This window comes from Lipophrys pholis, assembly GCF_963383615.2.
Source record: "Lipophrys pholis genome assembly, chromosome: 1".
Lineage (NCBI taxonomy): Eukaryota > Metazoa > Chordata > Actinopteri > Blenniiformes > Blenniidae > Lipophrys > Lipophrys pholis.
In genome coordinates this window covers 38,846,928-38,870,648 of record NC_137635.1, presented here as the reverse complement: position 1 = coordinate 38,870,648, position 23,721 = coordinate 38,846,928, and the positions used below count along the sequence as shown (strand labels likewise).

The following is a 23,721-nucleotide window of genomic DNA, read 5'->3' as shown; positions in this document are numbered from 1 at the left end:
TCTTATTTAATCATTTGAACTTGTCTGACGCTAGCTGGAGAAACATTTGGTTCTAAAAACACATGTTTTAATGAAATCCTAGTTTCAGCCTGTATTTATTTCTTTTAATCATAACCTGTTGGGTTTTTCTCTTTTCTCTGTTAAAAGCACCTAGAAATGACTGTGTTGTATTTGGTGCTATATAAATAAAGTTGAATTGAATTGAATTTATTTTCAGCTTGTAAAGAAAAAAAAGTCCTCTTTGAAAATGGGATCCCCCTGACCTCCCGTCCCACCATACTTTTCTCTTTGCATTTTGTCTCAACAAGTAAATAATTAATGAAAACAATACTACAATACATTGTCTCATTCTTAGTAGTCCAACAAAAAGTCATGTTTCTTTTGTATGTAATCTGTGGGATAGCCAAGTTTTGATTCTTCCAAGCCTAATTGATCAAATATTTTACATTTCTTTCTCGTAGTAAACCTTTTTATCCCCCCCAATAGCCCTGTTTCTTTCCTTCTTTCCACAGTGATGTTATCATCATCTCTCTTATATAATAACCCAAATAAAGCATTTTTTTCCCAGCAGCAAACTCACCTGGATTTCCCGGGCATGGTACATTATTATAAGTCCAAGCAATATAACAGTGGAAAGGCTGATAAGGCATTTCAGTGCAAATGAGTATGAAGATTCCTGCGGTAAGACAAAAGGACATTAAAAAAATATATTAGAAAAAATAACCATGTGTGCACATCGACAGTAAAGCATGTGCATCTGCACACATGCACACATGCACACTTGCACACACATATTATTGAGTTTAGGTTTAACCACAGAGCGCGTATTGGGATTTTACACACAAACAATGTAGGTGTAGGTGCAACCTGAAATTATCTACGGACTCTGTTCCCTATAATCTAAACTACCAATTAATCAAACCCCAGCACTAACAGGAGGACTTTCCACTTAATGGTAGGTGCCAAAAAAAAGGCAACACTAGCATTAACAAAGGGGGGGCCACCACACGGAGCATTGCCCGTGATAAATAGACCAGCTGGATGTTTGCATCGCACGGCTGTTCATGGGTGTGATTGTGTGCGTGTGTACGTAAACGGGGGCCATAGATCTCGGAAATGAAATCCTGTACTACTCAAATCCCCTCTCTATGTTGATAAAATGCCAGCTGATAAATCGATTTAACAACCGCGCTGTTAAAATGCTGCTCCGCAGTAGGCTAACGATGATATGCTTTCCATTGCAATAACAACAAATGCTAAAAACACAGAGTTGAAATATTGTTGATAATCATCAGTCAGATGACAGTCAGAGCTCGTTAATAATACTCCGTCCTTTGTTGGTCCACATTAAAAATTTATTTTTAGCTGTCAACTAGATTGCTTTGCCCCTCAGGTCGGCCACATGTTCTCAAGACATTCTAATGTCTTAAATTGTTTTGAGAAGTCTCTGGTGAAATAACATTGAGTAAACCAATTAATCCACCTGCCAGAGGTTCAAGGATTTTTCAGTCCCAGAGCTCACTGCCTCTTAACGCATTTCTCTCCTTCAGGGCTCAGAAAACCTTGACTGAGCCTCGAGTGTCTGCTCTGTGATGTGACGTGAGCTGGAAAAAGGACCATCCCTAAGCACATGCTGCCGGTGTGATGTGGGAGGGGTGCGGTGCCACTCAGAGGCGGCAGGTCATTTCCATTCCAGCTGAGGGCAGCTTGATGAATGGACTGAGGCCCACTCAGTAACAGTCACAGACAAATCTATTGACTTTCTTAAAACCCCATAAATCATCCTATAGATTGCCCCACTAACTCACTATATCTTGCAGACGCACTCACACATATGTAATCAAAAGCACGTTTAGAAATGCAGAAGAATCAGGCGGAAGAAAATCGAAGTGAAAGGAACTACTAGCAGGCTTGTGAGCCCGCCGCTCGCAGCTGCTCCACAGAATTGCTGGGGATTTTCGTGAGACTCAGTAAAAGCTTTTACACCCAAAACTTTAAAGGTTTGTTTGAGTCAGTAAACATTGTCAAGACTGAACTTCACTGAAATCAATGAAAGAATCAATGTTTTAAAAATCCCTCCATGAAAAGCATCATTTGAAGACTGGCAGCAAACACACGGCAAAAACATGCTTTCACAAGAGGAAGCTTGTAAAATAATCAAAACCTGTTTTAGTGGTTTACAAAAAGATTATTAGCACGGTAATCTTTTGTCTAGCGGTGCACCACAAACCTCTGAGTCGTATTACTTGTTTTCCTGTTGTGGTTTGACCTCATTTTGTCACAGTTTGAATCCTCAGTTCACCTCAGGGAACTCCCTAGTCCCATTTTGTAGAAGAGTAAAATAAACCAGGGGAAGTCAAAACACACCTAAAATGAATTTTGCAGCAATTACAAGGCCTTTACAAATGCAGCTAGAAACCTGCAGCGATGAAAAACCGACTCAGCAATGTTTCTTACTCTTTAACCTTTGGTTAGGCAGATGAGCCACGAAGTTCACCTCAATAGTTGTGCCTGAAATCATTCACTATTGTGTGAAGTATAATTAGCTGTTAGCAAACCATCTTTACATTCATTTATCCATCGGCTATACTTGCTTTATCCAAAGTAGGATCACTAGGACCAAAGTCTGTCTCCGCTCATATTTTACATGCATGTTTATATAATGTGTATGTCAAATACAGGCTGGAGAAACAATAATATTGTTCACTAGCTCAAGAAAAGAGATATTGACAAATTGATAAACATCCATTGGACAGTGAAAACACAAGTTGTAATGTAAATTTAATTTCTATATGCTTTGTGCATTTCATGACAACTTAATACGTCACAATGTAGTTTCCTTGCTGTGCTTCAACCCACAGTGATTAGTACTTGTTCTATAAAGTTAAACGTGAAAAATACTCATTCTCATTGAGTTTTTGCTCACTCCAGAGATAGACCCCTTTTCATATATTGCCATACAGCATGTGTCATCAGTAAACGCTGACATGAAATGCCTTGAGTGTGAAGAGTGAAGGATGCTCTTCCCTGAAGTATGACACATCAGAAATGACTGGTTGATAGAAAAGTCAAGGGAAGGTGAGGTGGTCAAAGTGACCCTGCAGCCAAAACTACCTGTCCTTGCTCAAGGGTGCCTCTTTACAGAGGCCTGTGCATCATTTCCACTAGGATTTTATTGAATGTTAGAGTCTGAGACATCTAGAACTTTATTGCTGCATTTCATTTTCACAGACCTCTCTCTTCATCTCTCCTTAATATCTTAATGTCTTTGGCTCTTTTTTTTTTTTAATCCTCTTTTTGGCTCGGTGCTCCATCCTCCATGCCACAATAACACCATTAGTGGGGTCAGTCCTTTCGGTATGTTAAAATCAAGAGGCCGTAATTAAAATTTGACTGAAATTACTAAATGAAAAAGTAGAAAAGGCAGAATCGGTGTTAACAGAATAAAGCGACTATTAGTCACTGCACAGATCACATGACATGTATTTTTATTTGTGTTTGAACAATATCCCCAATAGCTTTGTTAGATAATGTACGTCAGTGTCTGTGCTAATAATCACTCTTCATAAAACCGACAGCTGCCAATCCCACACAACTCAAACCGTAACAATGGCGATGACAACAAACAGCACTCCCACTCATGCATCACACACACCAACAACCCACCTTAGTGTAAACCCCCCATGACAGCTCCGTCTCTGTCACCATGACAACAATCCCAAACATCCCAAAGATGAGTGCGTAATCACTTAGCCGCTTCCGTTTCTCGAACAGCGCCCTCCGATGGCCGAGCTTATAGCCAATGTCCCTGTTCTTCTTCTGAGGTGCCCTGCCTCCACTGCGCCGGCTGCCCTCTCTGACCAGGCTCTCGTTGGATGCCTTGCTGGGGTCTTCGCCGCCGTTGCCCTTGGACACCACCACCTCCAGGCCAGAGCTGTGTAGTGTCTGCAAGGGTTGCGTCTCCGAGTCGAGCTCCGCAAGGTTGGGGCGCGACGAGGACGCCAGGCTGCCCACCAGTGGTCTCACCACTCCGCCATTGTACTTGCAGGTGTTCATGGCTATCTGAGGGAGTCGGCCACAGCTCTCAGAGAGGGAGGGCTTGGATCCAGCATGGCTCAGCTTCTTCTGCTCAGTAGTGGCCTGTGAACAGGAAGGAAAAGAAGAAACACAATACTATCACAACAAGAAAAAAGGGTGTAAAAACTGTCAGTAGGCTGAAGAAACACACACGGGTTTGGACTTTAAATAGAGCATTGATGTGGGAGTAGCATCTCTGTAGCTCTGGAGAGGGCACAGAGAGGGAAGGATCTTGCAAAACAATTTTGGTTATAAAAGCGGACAGATTTAGTGCTCAGCAGGACATGTGTCCAAACATACAGTATGAATCAAAAATGGAAGAATTCTTCTTTGATAACCCCAAATACTGAATCTCTTCCTCTAAGCAGAGATCTGGATGTTTATTAATAGCAATTTGAGCCTTTTTGTAAAAGATGAAAAACAGAATTCCTCTGTTAGAAAAACTGTCAAAATCTCCTTTATGGTGGTTTTTAAGATGGTGCATAACATACAGTATGTTGCAGTATTTCCCCCCAGAAAAATGCATCAGAACTTGGTAGCTCAAAAACAAATGAATTATGAATGGGGTTTGATGTATAAATAAAACCATATAACAAATAGTGGACCCTACAAAGTGCAGAAAATTGAATCTTTGCGCGGCACAAATTCAGATATGAATGATTAATGGTTGGTATGACCCTGTTTCCTGTCAGACAAATGCTCTTCCCCCTGCAGAGACGAGAAGCTTGTGCCCCAAAAGAGATAACAGAGGACAAAAATGTGGGCGCTCTCAAATCAGGCGTACCAAAGAGCTTCCCATTATTTTAAAGGGAAAAACAAAAGACTCAAAGGATAGAGCGTACTGTATATCTCGTGTCAGATGAAGTCAAGGGCAAGTACACATTAAGACAAGCACGTTGGCATACACAGTAAGTATGACATCCCACCAATAACCTGCAGCACATCCAGTGGAATAGGAGAAAACAACATTATTCTTCCTTCGCTTTCTAATCACCTGCACATTTGTCTGCCAAGAGACACGTCTCTTCTTTCCCTGAGTCATATATCACTTCTGCTGTTCTTGGTAGATAGGAGTGAGTTTCTGCTCCAGTAATGCAGACAGAAAATGTTCTGCCCATGCAGAGGCTGCAGAGCCGTCCCCCCACAAGCATCTATCTGCCTGTCTATCCCCTGCCCTTCAGAGACTCACCAAGATTATCATAATGGGTTATGAAAACTTCACATGGAACAGTGCTTTTTCAGAAACAAGTCGGGGAGGGGGATGTGATAGCACTATTGGCCCTTTTTATTAGCCTTGACAAAGCATGCCTAATGCCTTTAAATGTGCTGGTGGGAATACAGAAGGGCAGCCCTAATGGAAATTTACTAACTCCAGTCCTGTGATGCTATCGTCTTGCGCATTGTGGCTCCATGAGAACAGGACTAAAGGTTAAGGATTAGTGCAGCCCATAGTGTTTCTAATCCCCTTTTCTGTATTAAATTGCTTTTTAATCTGTGCCATTAGGACCCCTCTACACTTTTGAAGACTATGCAGTGAGTGAACTTTAGGTTTGAATGACAGGAAAGGCTGCAGAAATACTGTAGATGCTGATACGTCAACAATAGTCGAGATTCTTTGCTTTGCGAGAGGATAAAATTAGATCAGAATGTTCCTAATTTGATTTCAGTCCAGCAAATTAAGATAACAATATGCTTTTGCCATAGAGGCTGCCTGGATTAAAGTTTGTTGTGTTGAGTTTATAATTAAATCTAGTGATTTACAACTTTTTGGCACCAATAATCAGAATCCCTACAACAATAATTATTTCACCACCATACAAAGCCGGAGGCAGTTCTGTGTAAATTTTTGATTTTATTTTTGATTTTTATTGGTTTAACTATTAACTATAGTCATTTATCAAAGCTTTAAACAAACTGTATGCTCTTAAGATCAATCCTTAAGATCCGGTCTTTGTTTCTATTGTTATATTTGATTGTGGACACATTCAATTAACCTTCAATCGCTGAGAGAGTTAGGACACTTTGTTTGTCTTCAGACATCCACTCTTGGGAAGCCGACCCAGGACAAACCAGCAGTTGTTTGAAATCGACACAACTGGTAGATGATTCTCTTCGCAGCAGAATGATTTCTGTCTGATTATTTGGAGATATTTTGGAGTGGTTAAAGAGCTCTTCAGAGCTTGACGTGATGACACGGAACACTTCAAAGACAAGAGCAGACACTCGATGTCAGAGGTTCTGATCAGAAAGGCGACATCTGTCATTCCCAAAGAGGAATGTAATTATTCGCTCTTAATTCATAACAAATGAAGTGAAGAATCTGTGTGTGTAAGAAATCTACAAATCAAATCAGAATTATTACAATCAATGCAAATGCTTTGTTTGAACATGTTGCCATTGTTTTCAATAGGGTGGCCTTTTTTTTATCCCAACTGGTCAGGTTCCATATTGGTGTAGTAGTCAGCAGTCTTGCCTCGTTTTGCAAGGACCCTATTTCGATTCCCAGTTTGGAGTCCTCTGCAGGCAGTCTGCTCTCTTCCCACAGTCCCAAAATATACATCTAATGTTAACTTTCAAATGTTTAAGTGGGATTGAGACTATTTGTCTGTGTTTTCCCTGCCATGGACTGGTGACCTGTTCAGAGTATACCAATGTCTCCAGTGACCTGTAACAATAAGTTGACCCCAAGTCGGAAGCACTATGGAAGAATGGATAGAGATTTTAAGATGGAAGATTTTAAGCGGCCAAATATCCTGATAAATAATCTGAACACAATCTCAACCAACTACAAGCTGTGTCTTAACAATTGTGACTGTGTTTCAGTCAGTGTTCCCAAAGGCTTGTTTTATCAACAAATGATTAGCCTGTCAGTCTTTTGAATGTTTTTGATCTTCACTATAACGGGGACTGAGCCGCTGTAAAATGTGATTATTTCTTTTGGTTTTTGAGTGTCACAACACAATGTCACTCATTTTCAAAAGAGAAGTTCCTACTTTTGTGGATGAAGTGAAGAACTCTGAAGTCCTGTTTGGAGCTTGATGTATTTTTAGTCTAAGTCAAAGTCTCTGAGATGCTTGATATGTAAATATACACACACACACACACACACACACACACACACACACACACACACACACACACACACACACACACACACACACACACACACTTCTTTGAACAATGCTTGGTCTAATTTACTGGAGATTTGAGAGGACAGTTCGACTCTGGATTGTCAGAAACTACTGTGGTTGAAGTCCATTTATATTTGTAGGTCACACACATCCAAACACCAAGAGCAAAGTTCATGTTAAATTCTTATTAAATAATTTCATTTAAATATTGGACCAACTGAGCTGAACTTTGAGATTTCTGGTATAGTGTTGCTCTGAGATACGGATTAAAAAAATACATCCCAGAAGATCAAATTAAAACTTTTTTTCTTTTTTTATTTAAAAAATATGATAAATTCCCAGTGACAGGTTGAAGGAAGAAACTCCAATGGCCTTGTTTTGTTACGGGGGGGGGCTTTCTGCTGACATGAGATGGTACGATACCCCCGTCCAATGCACAGGTTGGAGGGTACTCTCCACCACAGTAATCAACAAACAAAAAGAGAGAATATTTTTTGAAAGACTGGTGTTTATCTCTCCCAGAGAGCTTAAGAAACTTGGAAGCTCAACGTCAACAGGCACTGAAAACACATTACTGAAACACTTTGTTTGTTTCTTTAATTTGGCACCAATCACTATTACAGTGGACACACCTTAGCAATGCAGTGACTCCACTATCTGTGATGTATGCACACTTCACAACATAGGATGTCAGTAGAATATATAGCATGTATTAACCACTATACAGTACCATCCAATTGAATAGTCAAAAGATTTAATGTTCTTAAGAAAAAATGACATTGGAACACACCAGCTTATGTTTGTTCAAAACGTGGATTCATTGGTATGACAAAATTTGACCAATGAGTCAATCACTTGACTGGTCAAACACACTACTGCTTGCCTCAATTATTTCAATCTGAAGTCACCTGTTAAAAGCTGCTTTACAATATCTAAATCTGTCAGGGATTGCAGGTGGACCCAAACACAGACTCGTTAGGTAGTACAAAAAACTGAGTTTTTTTAAGAAATAAAAGTCCAAAAACCAAACGGGTAACACTGGGGAGCTGGGACAGGGACATGGACGAGACAGGTTGACGAAATGAACCTACACAGAGAACAGGAGTCTTAAATACACTGGGAAGGGGTGGACACAGGTGGAATTCAACGATGGGTGCACACAGAGGGAGAAGGCCATTGGCTAATAGGAAACATGAGGTGAGACGCACAGCGGCAGACGCAGAGACCTGACAACATCTTGCCTTCAGACGTTTTCAAATATGATTATAAAATGGACAAAGTCGAAAATTATCTTTGGGTTAAGATCTCGTTTCTTTATTCCTGAGAAACCCTCAGGTATTAGATCAGACACATTGAAAAATAACACCCCAAATGGACCTGTAATTTGGTTTCCAATGCCTAATTACAAAACAATACATCAGAGTAATATAGCCATGCTGTGACAGTCATGGAACTTACCCCGGAGCTTGAGACGTAAAAGGAGAACAGCCCAGGAAGGCTTGTTTCAATAAGGCAAATGAGCGGGATTACTGAGGAACGCTGAGAGTGCAGGGTTGCTGTTACAAGCTCAGCTTTAGTTACCTCGTTACCGGTGATCGTTCATCACTCAACCAGGTCAGGACAGACCCAAACGTGGACAGCAGTCTCTTTGTGTGATCCCATAACTTTCTGCATTTCTATGCTCAAGTAGTAAGAGCTGGCATTGGCCGAGGAAAAATTAGGAAAAGACGAGAGACACAACTTACAAAGTATGAAATCCATGCCTGACTTTTCCTCTGTGTGACGAAAGAGTCCTTCACAGACTTTACAGCAGTCCTCACATCACTTTTCAAAACCTCAAAGCACTCAATCAATTCCATACTCTCGCCCACTTAGCCAGCTACCCAAGCTTCTTAGCTTTATGCATTTCCCTTGCAACCAGACTAAACCAGCGTGGTGGAAGGGTACGGTGGGCCAGCCTGCCCTTGTCGTCCCTGGTGCCTCCACAGAAGGGACACAGGGAGGCTGCCTGTCCAGCCAACAAACGGCTCAATTTCATTCTGAATAGCACGGTGCATCCAGGCTGTATGAAATGGAGACTCATAATCAAATTGAAAAGCCTCAGTGCAGAACAATTTAAATTAAGGCAACTCTCCGTCTTGCTTCTCTCTCCCTGTCTCTCTCTCTCACTGTCTCACTTTTCAGCCGGCTCAAATCTAATAGAAATCCTCTTTTTTTTAGGGTTGTTCTGGGATACTGTGATTCAGTTTGGATGGTTTAAATACTCTAAAAGTGGAACGGTGTTCCAAAGTTTGACTTTGTGTGTGTGTGTGTGTGTGTGTGTGTGTGTGTGTGTGTGTGTGTGTGTGTGTGTGTGTGTGTGTGTGTGTGTGTGTGTGTGTGTGTGTGTGTGTGTGTGTGTGTGCGTGCGTGCGTGCGTGTGTGTGAACTTGCTGAACAAGCTGAGCTTCAGCCAGACTCTGGATTAGGTCGGATATCGATGCAGACAGCGTGCCACAGCGAGACAAGCATGGGGAGAAAGTGTGCGTGAAATCTATGAGTGGCAGACAGATGCTGACATGAAAGATCACAAAAGAGAAAGAAAGCAGCAAAAACAAGGCAGGGATCCAGAAACTGAGGCAACATGAGGGATAGAGAGGTGAAAGGAGAAAGAGACATGAAACAGAGGGAGGACAGCTCCCTGGAGGTGTCTCTGCCAGCCCCCGGAGTGATTGAGAGCTGCAGGCTACACTCTCCAGTTTGTCCCGGCACACGAGACACTGTCACATTTCTCTGACAGGCCAGTAGGCATCAGGGGCTCTTCCGTCCATCCCTGACCAGCATGCGGATCATTACTCAGGTCTGGTAAAGACAGAGGGAGGGGAAAACCAGTGGCTGCAGCAGCCCCCACATTCATTAAGAAAAACCCTCCATCTCATACGACATGTGATGCTTAATTTTATTGAAGCATCAAGTGTACAAAAAAACAAGTTGCCACCTCACATGTACCAAGTTTGAGAAATAACACCATCATTTAAAACTTGTCATCTTGCAGGAAAGGTGAGCCTCTTTGAGCCCGGTCTTATCGCACTATACTTCACACCCTTATATCTCTGTCGGGATGTCTGTTGTGAAATAATGGCTGCTTCTACTCTTGTCTGGGATAAGCTCGAACTATGGAAAGTGTTTTATGAAGACACAGCAATCCCAGCAATTGAAATCAAAGGCCATGTTTAAAATTTTCACATAACACCCAGAAATTTCTCGGCCGGGCTGGTCCTGAATATTCAATCATTCAGATATTCTTTCGCGGAGTACTGAGACTGGTTCTCAGTTTTTGGGGATTGAGTTATTTGTTTTGTCATTTTTCAAGTTGTACACTGTTGAAATGCATGAATATTAGAATAGTTTATTAGGCCAATAGGTTAGTCTGCAAAAAGGCGACAGTACTGTGTTATTTTCAGGATTCTGGTTGCTGCAGAGTAAGACCACATTTATGTATGTTGCGGCGCGATGCTTCCCGTCTCATTGCTCTCTCTTCACTCCTCCCCAGCTGATCTCACTGACTGTGCGAGTGGTGCGATCAGCAAATGTAAGGACAACAGCTTGATGTGCACTGAAGTGAGCATTTCATATATGTCTGGGACAAGCCCTGAATCTCGTATACGTGCCGAAATGCATGAAATGTACATTGCCAAGTGTGTTTTCCCTTCATGCATTTATTCAGACACTTTCAGTCCCACAACTACTCATGTCTGGCTGTGCATATTGTTCAGTGGGAAACATTATGAAGGCTGCAACAGGCCAAAGTGATGGCTTACATCTCTTACAGTTGGCAGATCACATCCATCAGCCCATTCAAGGTCCTTGTGGCGTATTTTTAGAGTCAAGTAGCTGTGCCGCTACAGCATCCTACATGCATACAGCTTTCAATATTAATAGTGTGACACGAGACTTAATGTGATCTGTGATTTTTACCATCCTCAGGTTGTGTCCCTCTAAGGCCACGTTTACACAACAATTTCAGTGAAAGCTTTGTGTTTGTATGTTGTTTCAGAAAAGTTGTACAATTCACAAAGCAGCATGTTGAAAACAATGTCAGTTTACACGGAAACAGCAAAAATGCAAAAAAAAAAAACAAACAAACAATGTAGTTAGCATGTCAGGTAATTTTTTCTTTTTTTTCTTTTTTTTTAGGTTTCTTTCAAAGCCTTCTAAAATGCTTTCATTTTAGAATGCTTTCATCTTTGAAACAGCAGACCCGGGTTCAATTCCTTGATTTTTTATTTTTTGGTTTTAATTTAATAAAAAATTTTGGGGGGATCGCCTAATTCCGGTGCACAACCTTCTCACGGGATCAGCACTTTTATTGTTGTCATAATGGTGTGGCAAAACAGTTGTGCACCCACTTCCCTTTGGCATTCAGTGGTGTCACTATACCTGAAGTAAAGTCTTGCCCCACCAAGTATTTATATATCGAAAAGCCCCTGGTGGCGACCTTTGAAAAAAAAGGAGGCAGGCAAAGAGACTATTGTCCTCATTTTCCATTTTACAGATCGTCTGTGAGTTCTTGAAAATCACATCACAATAATCCCACATGTATTGTGTTGCTAAGCTCAACAGACAGAAGTTATGTCACATATTATGGTATGGTATTATAGTATACTTGGCGGGGCAAGATTTTATTTCAGGTCTAGTAATAGTATATATTATAACAGCTGGCAGCAGGAGTTTTAACGTGTTTTTTTTCACATGTTAACATTTCGCCATATAAGGACACTGCACTCTAAGTGCTTCTAACCCAAATCTACATGATTCCATTTAGACAATCACTCATAACATGTGCTCATTGTAAGTTACATTACATGAGGGTGGGAGATTTAAGAGCATCTGGTAACACTTAGTCAACCTTCCAACATCAATTTGGTTATGTTTAAACTCTCCTCTTTTAATAAACGTTAATGTCTATAAATGCTGAGGGATAATCTTGACTAATCAATAGTTAATAAGACCTCATCTTTGACCTTAGACATTGGTTTGAATTTGAATTTCACTGTATTTCAAAGCGTGAGACTGGGACTTTGTCTGCTCGATTAAAATAGACCATTGTTGTTTTTTTGACTAATGAAAACTGGCTTCTACCAAGCTTTGCTTCTCAAGGTGCTCAAATATCCTCATAACTATATATATATATATATATATATAAAAACGAGTCACTCCCATCTGCTCTCTCTGTCTCTCTGTCTCTCTGTCTCTCTCTCTCTCTCTCTCTCTCTCTCTCTCTCTCTCTCTCTCTCTCACTCGCTCCCTCGCTCTCTCTCTCTCTCACTCGCTCCCTCGCTCTCTCTCTCTCTCTGCCACCAGATGAAATACCCACACAGTTTGAAATATAACCGTGTTTAAAAACCTCACCCATCACGACCGCCATCTCAAACCATAAAGTAAGAATAAAATTCCACTGAGTGAAGACAAACTGTGAAGGTTAACGGTGCAGTCCAGGTCCGTTGAAATCTTTGCCATTATTATTTGTTGACATAAAATCTATGCACAATAAAGGGTGACAACCTAAGGTTTACCACTGCACTTGCCTCTGGGATACTATAACCTTTAATGAGGCAAGAAAAACAACACATATAGGATACAGAACAATCACACTGGCTCAGAGCATTAAGCTCCATGCTGGCGCCATTTAAAAAACACATTTACTGTTCCTGTGAATCATCTAAAACATAATGTGGCCACAATTAGCTGGATGTTGTTTATTTACATAAAAATATACTGTAATAGAAGAGAAAAGCAAAGTAAGGAGAATGAGGAGGAGGATATTACAACTGTTCGCACATCAGATTAAAAACAGGAAAGCTTCTCTCCTCACAGCAAGCGAATAATGCATGATTAATGCCGGGTATGTGGCTACAGTTACTATAGACGTCTAGTATCAAAGGAAATATGTGTCACAGTCACTCTTCACACAACCTGCAGTTAAAAGAAGATGGTAGTTTTGATAATGGAGACAATTACTCAGCCTTGTTCCCTTCCACACTGGCCCTCTTTTTCTTCTTTTCGTTTCAAAAATTAACCAAAAACAAGAGCAAACCTCAGTGGACACAGAAGGACACAGGTACGTGCCGGTGGGAACATGTTATTGTTCAGACTAATAATGCACCATGCTGAACAGACACACAATGCTTTTATAATTAGGACCCAACAAGGTTATTTCGCATGTGCAGGCATGAGTGTGTGTCTTCCAAACTAGGTCCTGGGGAGATTGGGGCTAGAACTGATGCGGGGGTTACTTTCCCTCCGGGACGCCTACTGCCTCATTAGGAACAATTTTAATTTCCAGCAAATTAAAGGCGAGGGTTGTTAGAAACTTGATTTGTAGATTGAGGCGAGACCATAAAGGATGGGCTGATCCCAATATAATGGTGAACAAATTGCACCTTAAACTGGCTGTATGGAAATCACATTGACCCACATAAACTGCAGTGCATTCAAGATAAAAGTGAAACTAAAATAACCACATTTAGTCTCGTTATGAACTTATAAGTACAGTTTTTACAGGATTACTTTCTGTATACTTCAATGGTAAAAGATTTTTTTTAACTTAATACTTATGACTTAACTCCTTGGTGTTTATTTAACAGCTTCCACTTTTTGTTCAGATGTGTTGTGTGATGTGTTACAAAAACACTTCAACTGCAATTTATTAATTTTCCTTCTCAGATGACCCAAACTATAGTTGCATATTTCCCAACTAAGGGAAATGAAGACTTCTTTTTTTTTCTTTTCACATCTTAATTACTCCACTGACAGAGAGGTGCATTTTTTCATTGCTTCGGTAATCAGTATACACTATAAGCAGTATACACTATTAACCCATTCATAAAAGCCATCGGTGACAGATAAAATGCAACCATTGTGAGGACAACAATTTTTGAAAGACTCATTGAAAATAAAGAAAGACACCTATGATGATCATGGATTCTCAGAAAGCTTGGCGAGATGGAAATGTGGAATTGAGGAGTCACAAAAAAAAAAAAAGAAAGACACAAGTAAAAATATATCTACGGCGTAAGTTGATGGAAGAGACCCTTGCGATTGGAAGATAACCTGATCTACCAACAGAACCACTGCCTCCCAATAATATCACAAACTTAACAACCCCCTGCATCCTGTAATGTCTTGAGGGGCCTGTCTCCTGAAACTGTGCTTCACAACTTAAACAAAGAAATAAAGCTACCTTCTATTGACAAGCAAATCCTGGTAATTTAATTATGTAGAACAGTAATTTATAGCCTTTTTTCTTCTCCCGGAACTCTTTCATGTTGTCTCAAAGAAAGGCTGATGTATGATTTTCCGAACTATTACAGTTAAGGGAATATTTAAACCACACACCTGTATTCGTACAAAGATTCGTAACAGAGAACAATTTGAATAAGCAGACATGATACGTGACCATCACAGGCTGCGTATATCATCATTTTCTCTTGTTTCCATTTCAACATATCCAGAAATCAACATCATAAAGCTAACGAAGCAGATGTACATTGCTGCCAGGATGACGAAATGTAAACAGACCAAGGCTTAAGATGCTCCTGTTCACATTCCCAATGAAGCATAAGAAGATTGAGGAAAGGAGCAGGAGGCTCAGCTTTGTCTGAGGGAAGTGACCCCCATGTCAGACATTGAAAGCTCTTGAATAATAGCAATCAGACAAAAGGGTTACAAAATACACGACATTCCCATTAAAGCCCATTCATCATCCAATCACCACAAGCAAAACTTCTGACAAAAATAGACCCACATCAATCTCTTCACATGATGGCTGAGTTGTGGCAGTGTTTTCTAATGAAGCCACAGTGTCATTGAAATGTGGTCATTAAATGATTAAAATGAAGGCATCTGCAGGACTCACGACTGGTAAATGTCACTTAACTAAAGATGGATGCCCAAAGAAAATGGGCTTGCAGGGCCACTCAGAACTCTTTAAGTGTTTTGTACATTCACTTCTGGCAAGAAAAAAACCCAACAAAAACAACACTCATAAATGACACAATAGTGAAAGAAAGTGTAGCCGTGTTTATATGCAAGAGAGCTTCTTAAGCATAGCTCAGTGATGCATGAGTCAGTGCTGTTTCGTTCCAGAACGAATCTCCCTGTTCAGCTGAGCTCTCAGGCAGGTAAATGTGCAGAGATGCACTCCACTCACTCCGCATGTCGTGATACCTGCAATACCCTGTTAATAAGAGCCGAAGACAAGAGACACTGCATGTTCAGTTAAGTCGTTCAGTGTATGTAAAACTGAACATGAACCCTCACATTTGTGGATACTGGATTTTATGCAGAAATTTAAAAAAAAAAATACAATCACTACTGTTTTTTTATACAAACCAACACAGGGACAAAAAAAACAAAAACACTAACAACATATTAATTTTGATGTTGCATGTTCTTTTATTCATTCATCCTATTTAAAAAGGTGTGCATATGTGTACCACACCTTATCCTGGTAGGCTTAAACAGAAACTATCACTCTCCTATAATGGCCTAAATAATACTTTGGAGCTAATGCAGTTATTTAATTCCAATGCTATAATCAGTGTAAAATAATGATGGCCCCGGTTACACGACAACACATACGTGCGTATCCGCAAAACTTCCTTCCTTTTTGGGGGGTCTGTTTACACGACACCGGTGTGTGGATCCACTGTATCCGCAAAGTTTTTAATCCAGATCCCAAGGTGGAACGATTCTTTCACGGTCACTATTCCCTCCTGCAGAGACAGAAGCTACGGAGTGGTCTTACGCATGCGCATATCTCTCCCCTTCCTTCTGCTCATCCAGGTGTAAACAAACATGGCGGCAGGTAGTGGTACGACTCACGGTCCGTATTCTAGTTTTATTGTCCAGATCAGTAGTTTAACAGTTGAGACTCACCGCTGATAGCATCCGATGCGTCATCAGTCCATGCGGATGTCGTGTTCTCTCCATTTTTTTCACGTTTATAGTGTGTTGTTCTCTGCACACACGTCTGTGTAGTTTCATAACAAAATCAAGCCAGCGCCCTCCTGTGGCCCGGCATACTAACTACATCGTTGTCCCTGTGTCCACTGCTGCAGCGTAAACACACTCCTTTTTTCTTTTTTTTTACGGATTAGGCGTTGTCATGTGAAACGTTGTCGTGTAAACGGGGCCATAGAATCTGACAACTAATTGAGCAGACAATGACTACTATGAGCAGACACCAAACCCCCTCCCCTGTATGTTTAGGGATAGGGATCCCTTAGGCATAGGGATGGATTTTGATGTTTTGGGAGATTTTTTTTTGTTGTTTTTGTGTGCGTGTGTGTGTGTGCGTGCGTGCGTGCGTGCGTGCGTGCGTGCGTGCGTGCGTGCGTGTGGTTTTTTTGTTCTTTTTACGTTTTGTTTTGTTTTGTTTTGTTTTGTTTGTTTGTTTTTTCTTTTACTTACTTCCACTTCAGTCTTTTCACTTCTTTTTTAAGTAATCTTGTCTGGTTATGCTTGTTCCTTTTTTGTTTTTATTAGTTTGCTGTTTTTGTTTTCTTATCTAAAAAAAAGAAAAAAATGATCACAGACCATGACAACTGAACAATTCTACCTGTGAAATTTCAATAAATAAAATTTAAAAAAAAATAGTGATGTTCCAATAATATGCATTGCTTCATTTTAAACCAAGCATTTTTTTTTTATGTTCAAAGTAAAAGGTTTTTAAATATTTTGTCCAGCCAAGCGAAACCTTCTTTGTCTCCCACATCACAAATAAGAGTTGTGTTGTGGGACTTTGTTAAAGTTCAGTCAGTGGAAATTCAGGACTGGAAGTCCAATCATGCTCTGATCAGTTTTGTAAAACTTTCTGAATGAATCACTTTTGATGAACTGGTTGTAGTGATTTGAGACACACATTCACATCTGCGGCACAACTTAGTACAGTTTACCTATGTATGATTTCAACCTGGAGTAAGCAGAAAACAATGAATGTATGCACAGAGAGAACATGCAAACACTTCACAGAAAGGCCACCAAGTCTGCACTAGAACCACTAAGTTCTCATTGTGATCAAGGAGTGTGAATCACTACAGAAAGGTGGCAAGTACATGTTTGTAACAGACTGAAAGAACAGAGAAAATGTCATTCAGAAAGTGAACTTTTCTTGTCCGTGGTTTGAATTCCAGGTGAGATGAATGAAGGTAAATAAGACGAATGTGTCCCGCCTGATGTTCTCAGGGTCGATGTTAATGTCCCATGCCTCCATAAAGCCTACTCCTTGTTATCCGACATTGTTCATGGAAACAGGACTGGGAGAGCATTCATTGTTGAACTAATTAGCACTTGAAATTGTCCTTTAGATTTCAGCTAATCAACGGTATTGCCCCATTTGCCTCTAAATCTTGTCCCTTTATGAGTGATTGCTTGATTAATGCTGGATTTGTGCTCATAACCTTCTTACAAAGAGGTAGATCCTGTACTTCACACATTCCAACACAAACTAAAAGCTTTGAGTGATTTAGGCCATATTTGCCTCTTTCACAAACCTCCACATTCACATTCAACATTTCTTTGTCGCATTTTGATTATGTGAAAAATAAAGATTTGTACCTTATATATTCATTCAAATTGAAATCCTCCTTCAGATTTTGTTTGTTTTGTTTTTACAAATATGAAAACCAAGATTTGGGAAATCATTCATATTAGACAAAGGGTGAGTGCATTCAAACTATTTCTACTGAAGATAACAGCATAACACACTGACTCTACTCTAGATTTACTGAATGATTATTTTTAAAGGTTTTTTGGGAGCTACTATTACTTGAAATAAGATTGGTAAGAAAGAAACAAAGAAACAAAGAAACAAAAATAGATAGATAGATAGATAGATAGATAGATAGATAGATAGATAGATAGATAGATAGATAGATAGATAGATAGATAGATAGATAGATAGATAGATAGATAGATAGATAGATAGATAGATAGATAGATAGATAGATAGATAGATAGATAGATAGATAGATAGATAGATAGATGACAGTAATATTAGAGAATACATAATAAAATATAAAACAATACAAATAAAACATCTGAGAATTTGATTAATTGGAAAACAAATGCATATAAAACACTGTTTTAAGGGGCAGAGGGGCATTAACTTCACCCCCCAGGGGATATAAGAGTCAGAGCCTACCGGTGGAGAGGGGGGGGCTTTTTAGATGTTCTAAACAGCAGTAAGTGGATGCACAGCTTTCAGGTGGGCAAGCGTGGGCAGAACACTGATAGTTTAAGTACCTCAGATCAGATGATAGTCGCCATTATGAATCTTCCATGTAAGGATCGGCAAGCACAGCTGCCACATGGCCGATTCCCCAGAGCCTCGCTGAGTGGGATATCGCATCTAGTGAGCACCTGCTGTGTGGGCCAAGGCGAGGACAACCATTTGGCCATTCCCTAAAGGTATCACAACCGAGAGGGGAATATGCTATCCTATGAGGCTGCTATGTGAAACTAAAGCACCTGATATTCCACAGCAGGCTCTGACTCTCACCTATGCAGAGATGAAATTCTGATTAATTCCTGAGAGTAGACGTTACTTTCTTTGAGAAGTGTTACTCTTGCATGCAGCAGTTGGGGTGGCTGAATATAGCAACAGCACACTGTACATGAGATCAGCAATTTAGACCACAGACAAGTTTCCAAAACCAAGCTTCAGCCAAGCTTCATCTTTCACAAAACTTTACATTTACATTCACAATTTCTTTGTTACATTTTGATTATGTGAAAAATAAAGATTTGTATTTCATCTATTCATTCAAAGAGCAATCCTTCATTTTTTTTGTGTGCGTGTTGTGTTTAGAAAGATGAAAACAACGATTTTGGAATTAATTCAAATTAGACAAAAGGTGAGGAATTCAAACTATTTCTACTGACGATAACAGCATATTACACACTGACTCTACTCCAAATTTACTGAGAATAAACACACCGTTTGAATTAGTATGAAAACATTTTAGCCGGGTTATACTCAGCAGCATCCAACGCATCATTCTGACGTTACCAGTGAATGAGCTCAAACAACAAAAGAAACTGGAGCAGATCTACGTAACAGGAGCCTCCAGGCACATGCTCATGTTAATGCACAGACTATTTTCTATGTGCTTGGGACTCCAGTGATGATGACGCTTCATAAATGAAATGATAAATTTCAATTCTGGATTTCACTTTGAAGTTTTAAAATGAGTTCTGCGTTTCAAAAGGATTTTATCCAGCCTGATCCCATAAACAGATTCACCCTGCAAATCTGAACACAAGCTTCACACTGGGAATAAACCTCATTTAGTCCCTTAAACTATTTATATAACTACAACCTGAAATACATTTGTCCCCAAGATTCTGTTGTCAACTTTGTAAAGAGGTTCAGCTCAGATCATCAGAGTTAAATGCAACCTGTAACATGAAAAAAAGTAAATTGATATCAACTTTTATCAATTTCTTAACATTCTTTAACTCTTTTAAGCCCATAGACCAAGAACAAAGCCCAGGCACATTAAACAAAACCAGAATTTAATTTCCAATATGAACTTGATTTTGCACACGGTAAGCAATCAATGAAGTGCGTGTACACCAATGTGCAATGAGATTTACCGTGTCAGGAAACATTTGTGTTGTTTATGATGGATCTGTTTTTAAAAGAAGCAGTCATGTTGGTGCCAAGCATTCCCTCAGCTGCCCCTCCACGACTTCTTTCTGCGGACTTTATTGGGATGTATGTTCTGAGTTGCACCCCTTCTTCTTAATCTCTCCAGTTGATCCTATTTGTCCCACACACTAGACTTTGTGACAGATCATTTAGCGTTTTTTGTTTTTTTCTTTTTCAGTTTTTTTCAGCCTCAGCCCAAATCTGACTTTCAGTTTCATGCAGTTAAAAAGGAGATAACCACGATTAAATGAACAGTTAAATCAAGTAATCTTTAACTGTAATATTCAAAAATGTTTTAACGTATATATATATATATATATATAGAGAGAGAGAGAGAGCGAGAGAGTGAGAGAGAGAGAGAGAGAGAGAGAGAGAGAGAGAGAGAGAAAATATTTACAAACGGTCTGGTCAAGTTTTGACAGTCGCCACTTCACTGTTTATTACAGTTACAATTAACTTTCCAAGCTTTCGCTCACGTGTGTGTGTGTGTGTGTGTGTGTGTGTGTGTGTGTGTGTGTGTGTGTGTGTGTGTGTGTGTGTGTGTGTGTGTGTGTGTGTGTGTGTGTGTGTGTGTGTGTGTGTGTGTGTGTGTGTGTGTGTGTGTGTGAGAGAGAGAGAGTACTGTGTTGACATCATGTAACATTATCTCATTGGCTGATTTATGACCTAAATGGTCCCTCACTGCCAGCATCTCTCTTCTTATTTATCCAAAATACCAGCAGGGAACATACACAAGCTCATTAAAACCATAGAAGATTGTCTGTTTCACCTTATGTGTGCTCAGAGGACCATGTTAGTGTCCTCCTAGAGGACCACAATGGCTACCGCAATGCTACCCTCGAAATATTTCTTGTGAGTCCTCCCATGTAAGTTTCTGGCCTGGCAGGTCGATGGATTTTCACCACTTCAGCGGTCTCAAGGTGGGACTGTCACATTCGCCCATTCACGCACACAACAATGGAACTGGGTGCCAAGCAAGGCGTCTAACCTCTCCTGGCAGCAATCTGGGGTTTAATGTCTTACCCAATGACACATAAACAGCAGACAGAGTGAGTTGGCTGGGGTGGAACCATCAACCTTGAGAGTGGAAGATGAAAACCTCCGACACTTAAACTACTGGATGAAAGAAGAACATTTTTTATTTTATTGTTCGAGGCACAATGAAGAGAAAAGTGTCTGAAGAGGACTTTTGGGGGTTCCTCAAATAGATCCCTTTGAAAGCCACTAGACAACTAATTAAACAAATCTGCCTTTTTATTAAGATTATCAATAAGATAACACCACAGCAGTCATTGCACAAACAGTAAAACAAGAATGTTACTTGAAACCTATTTTAATTATGCAAAAGCTGGAAATATTTATTTTAAGATGTGCAAATGCAAAAGTATTTTTGTATATAAAACAACACTAGTCTGTTTTGGAATTACACTTCTGGTGTTCAAACAAATGTCACTCAAAAGTACAGCCTGGTTCTTTTAAGTGACTGTTTGTGAAGTAGCTACTTAGTGAAGGTCAGTTTACCTCAACTCAAAATACATAATCCATCATCTTCACAAAGTTGCAAATGCATCCATTTATGTACAAAGATGGCATTGTAAGTGTAAGCATTTTTGACATATGATTTGACTCCGTGATAAACATGAGAACCTCAGCTAGGAGAATATATAATGCCAGTTTCGCTTACTTACAAACACAACTAAATGAAATGCAGAATACCAAAATCCATGTAGCCATTGCTTTAACCCATTTGTCATGTTTAGATGACAGTGTTGAGAGACTTTATGACACACACACACACACACACACACACACACACACACACACACACACACACACACACACACTACGAATTGAATAAAAGACTCCACAGATCAGAATAAGACCGGTATAAAATACTCACGTTCAAACATAAAAAAAAAAGGTTTGGTATTAACAAGTTAAAAACACAATTGAACAAGTGTAATTGATCTATAATATAATCTATAAAATGTCTACATAGCCCTAGGAAACAGAATAAAATGGTTCCTATTGTTATGCATTGTTCTGTAACAGCACAGAAGCTTCTCCTTCTCATTATAATTTAACAGCAATGACATTTTCGCTTGTTATTTTCACTTGTTTTGATCAAGAGAAAAAGAAAAAAAACAAAAAACGTGAGCAAGAGGAGCAGAAGATTGTCCTCGTTCAAGTCTTGAAATGAATCCCTATACTGGACTGAAATGTTATTTCTTAAATCCGGGGCGCCCAACCTCGGTCCTCAAGGGACCCTGTCCTGCATGTTTTAGTTCCTCCCTGCTTCAAGCATCCCTGAATCTAATGATGATGTCATCACCAAGGTTGTGAAAGAGCCCAATAACGAGCCCCTCATTGCAATCAGGTGTGTTGCAACTGGGAGAGAGCTAAACCTCGAGGACCGAGGTTGGACACCCCTCTCTTAGATGGTTATGTCTTTTATTAAAGAAGATGAAATATTCTTACTGGAAACCCAATATATGCAGAGTTTATGCAAACGTGAAACATCCAGTGAATGACTGGCCTGATCAACCATTCAAGTGGTTTCAGCCCGTCTTATAACCTAAACTACATTCCTTCAGTCTCCGCCTCCACCTCTTATCAAACTACAGTCGACACTATGTGAGCCAACAACACTGTCAATGTATAAACGCCAACGCCTGGCGATGTCTATTTTCATTTGTGAGGTGACTGTAAGTCATTTGAAAACGAGCACACGGTAAATTCAGGCACAGGCAGATTCTTTCTTTCCCTGAGGCAAAAACATCAATAGTGAAGAGAGAAGCCAGGACAACCTATAGCACAGGACAGATCGATAGCACAACAAACTCAGTAAAGATTGACTGGAGAGTTGCCTGGAAACATCCGCCTTGAGATTTATGATGGAAGGAGGACACAAGCCAACAAGAGGAGCTAGAGGACAAGAAGGGACAGGAAGACGGAGTGATGGGGAAGCTGAGGAAGTGTCATTTCTTCACATTTCTGGGTCAAAATGAATCCTCAACTCACGTCTTCTGTGTAAAGGATTCATTTTAAACACAGATGAAAAACATTAACAGGCTTTGGCTTGTGAATCTTCGGGCAAATACACATCGATAACAACCAGCCTGTGTTGATCTGAAAACAGGTTTATTCTCGCATAGTTTCCAATTTACTCTCTGAGATGAGTAGAAACGGGGAAAAAATCATATCGACCGAAGCAGACCGTATGCGCCTGCATGACATTCCGGCAGGAACGTTACTGAAACAGTGACAAGATGAAATGAGCAGATATCAGGTTTCATAGCTGCTCCACTCTAACAGAGAGCCCTTACCGTATGTCGCCTGGCTCCAACACGCTCTGACTGCTGCAGCGGTCTTCCATTGACTCCAGCTAATTGAATATCCTTATCTGGCAATGGACTACCTCTCCTTTTTTTTCCCTGTGGTGAAGTGAAACCGAGGCCGGTAGGAAAAGCGTCACATTTATATTCACCAACAGACCCTTCCAGAGAAGCTGGAGCACGCACACATACATACTGTACTTTATTGCTCTAGTTTCAGAGAGGTGAACCATAACTAGACCCCACTCTATACTGTACTACAGTCAAGATAAAAGTTCCCAGAATTGTGTTAATGGCCTCAAGCTACGGCAGTTTTCCTTTGTGAATTTTTTTTTTCTTTTCTTTTTTTTGGGTTACGAAATTAAGTGCAGCCTTTTCTAATACCCCCTGGGCCCTTTAGTGTAAATTGATTCTATTTAAAAAAGCTTTTTTTCAGTCTGACAGAGAAGAAGGGGTGGCTAGGGAGCAGAAACAAGTGATTGAA

At 40.1% G+C, this 23,721-nt stretch overlaps 1 protein-coding gene across 1 annotated transcript in view; it reads right to left on the bottom strand.

Moving 5' to 3' along the window:
- The window catches only part of kcnn1a (potassium intermediate/small conductance calcium-activated channel, subfamily N, member 1a), a 53,940-nt gene that overhangs the window by 20,326 nt on the left and 9,893 nt on the right, over nt 1-23,721 (bottom strand). The window contains exons 2-3 of the mRNA XM_080463826.1: nt 3,667-4,140; nt 581-676 (exon numbers count right to left, since the gene is read on the bottom strand). Of these exons, the coding sequence (XP_080319952.1) occupies nt 581-676; nt 3,667-4,140 (570 nt within the window). The remainder of the gene's footprint in view (nt 1-580; nt 677-3,666; nt 4,141-23,721) is intronic.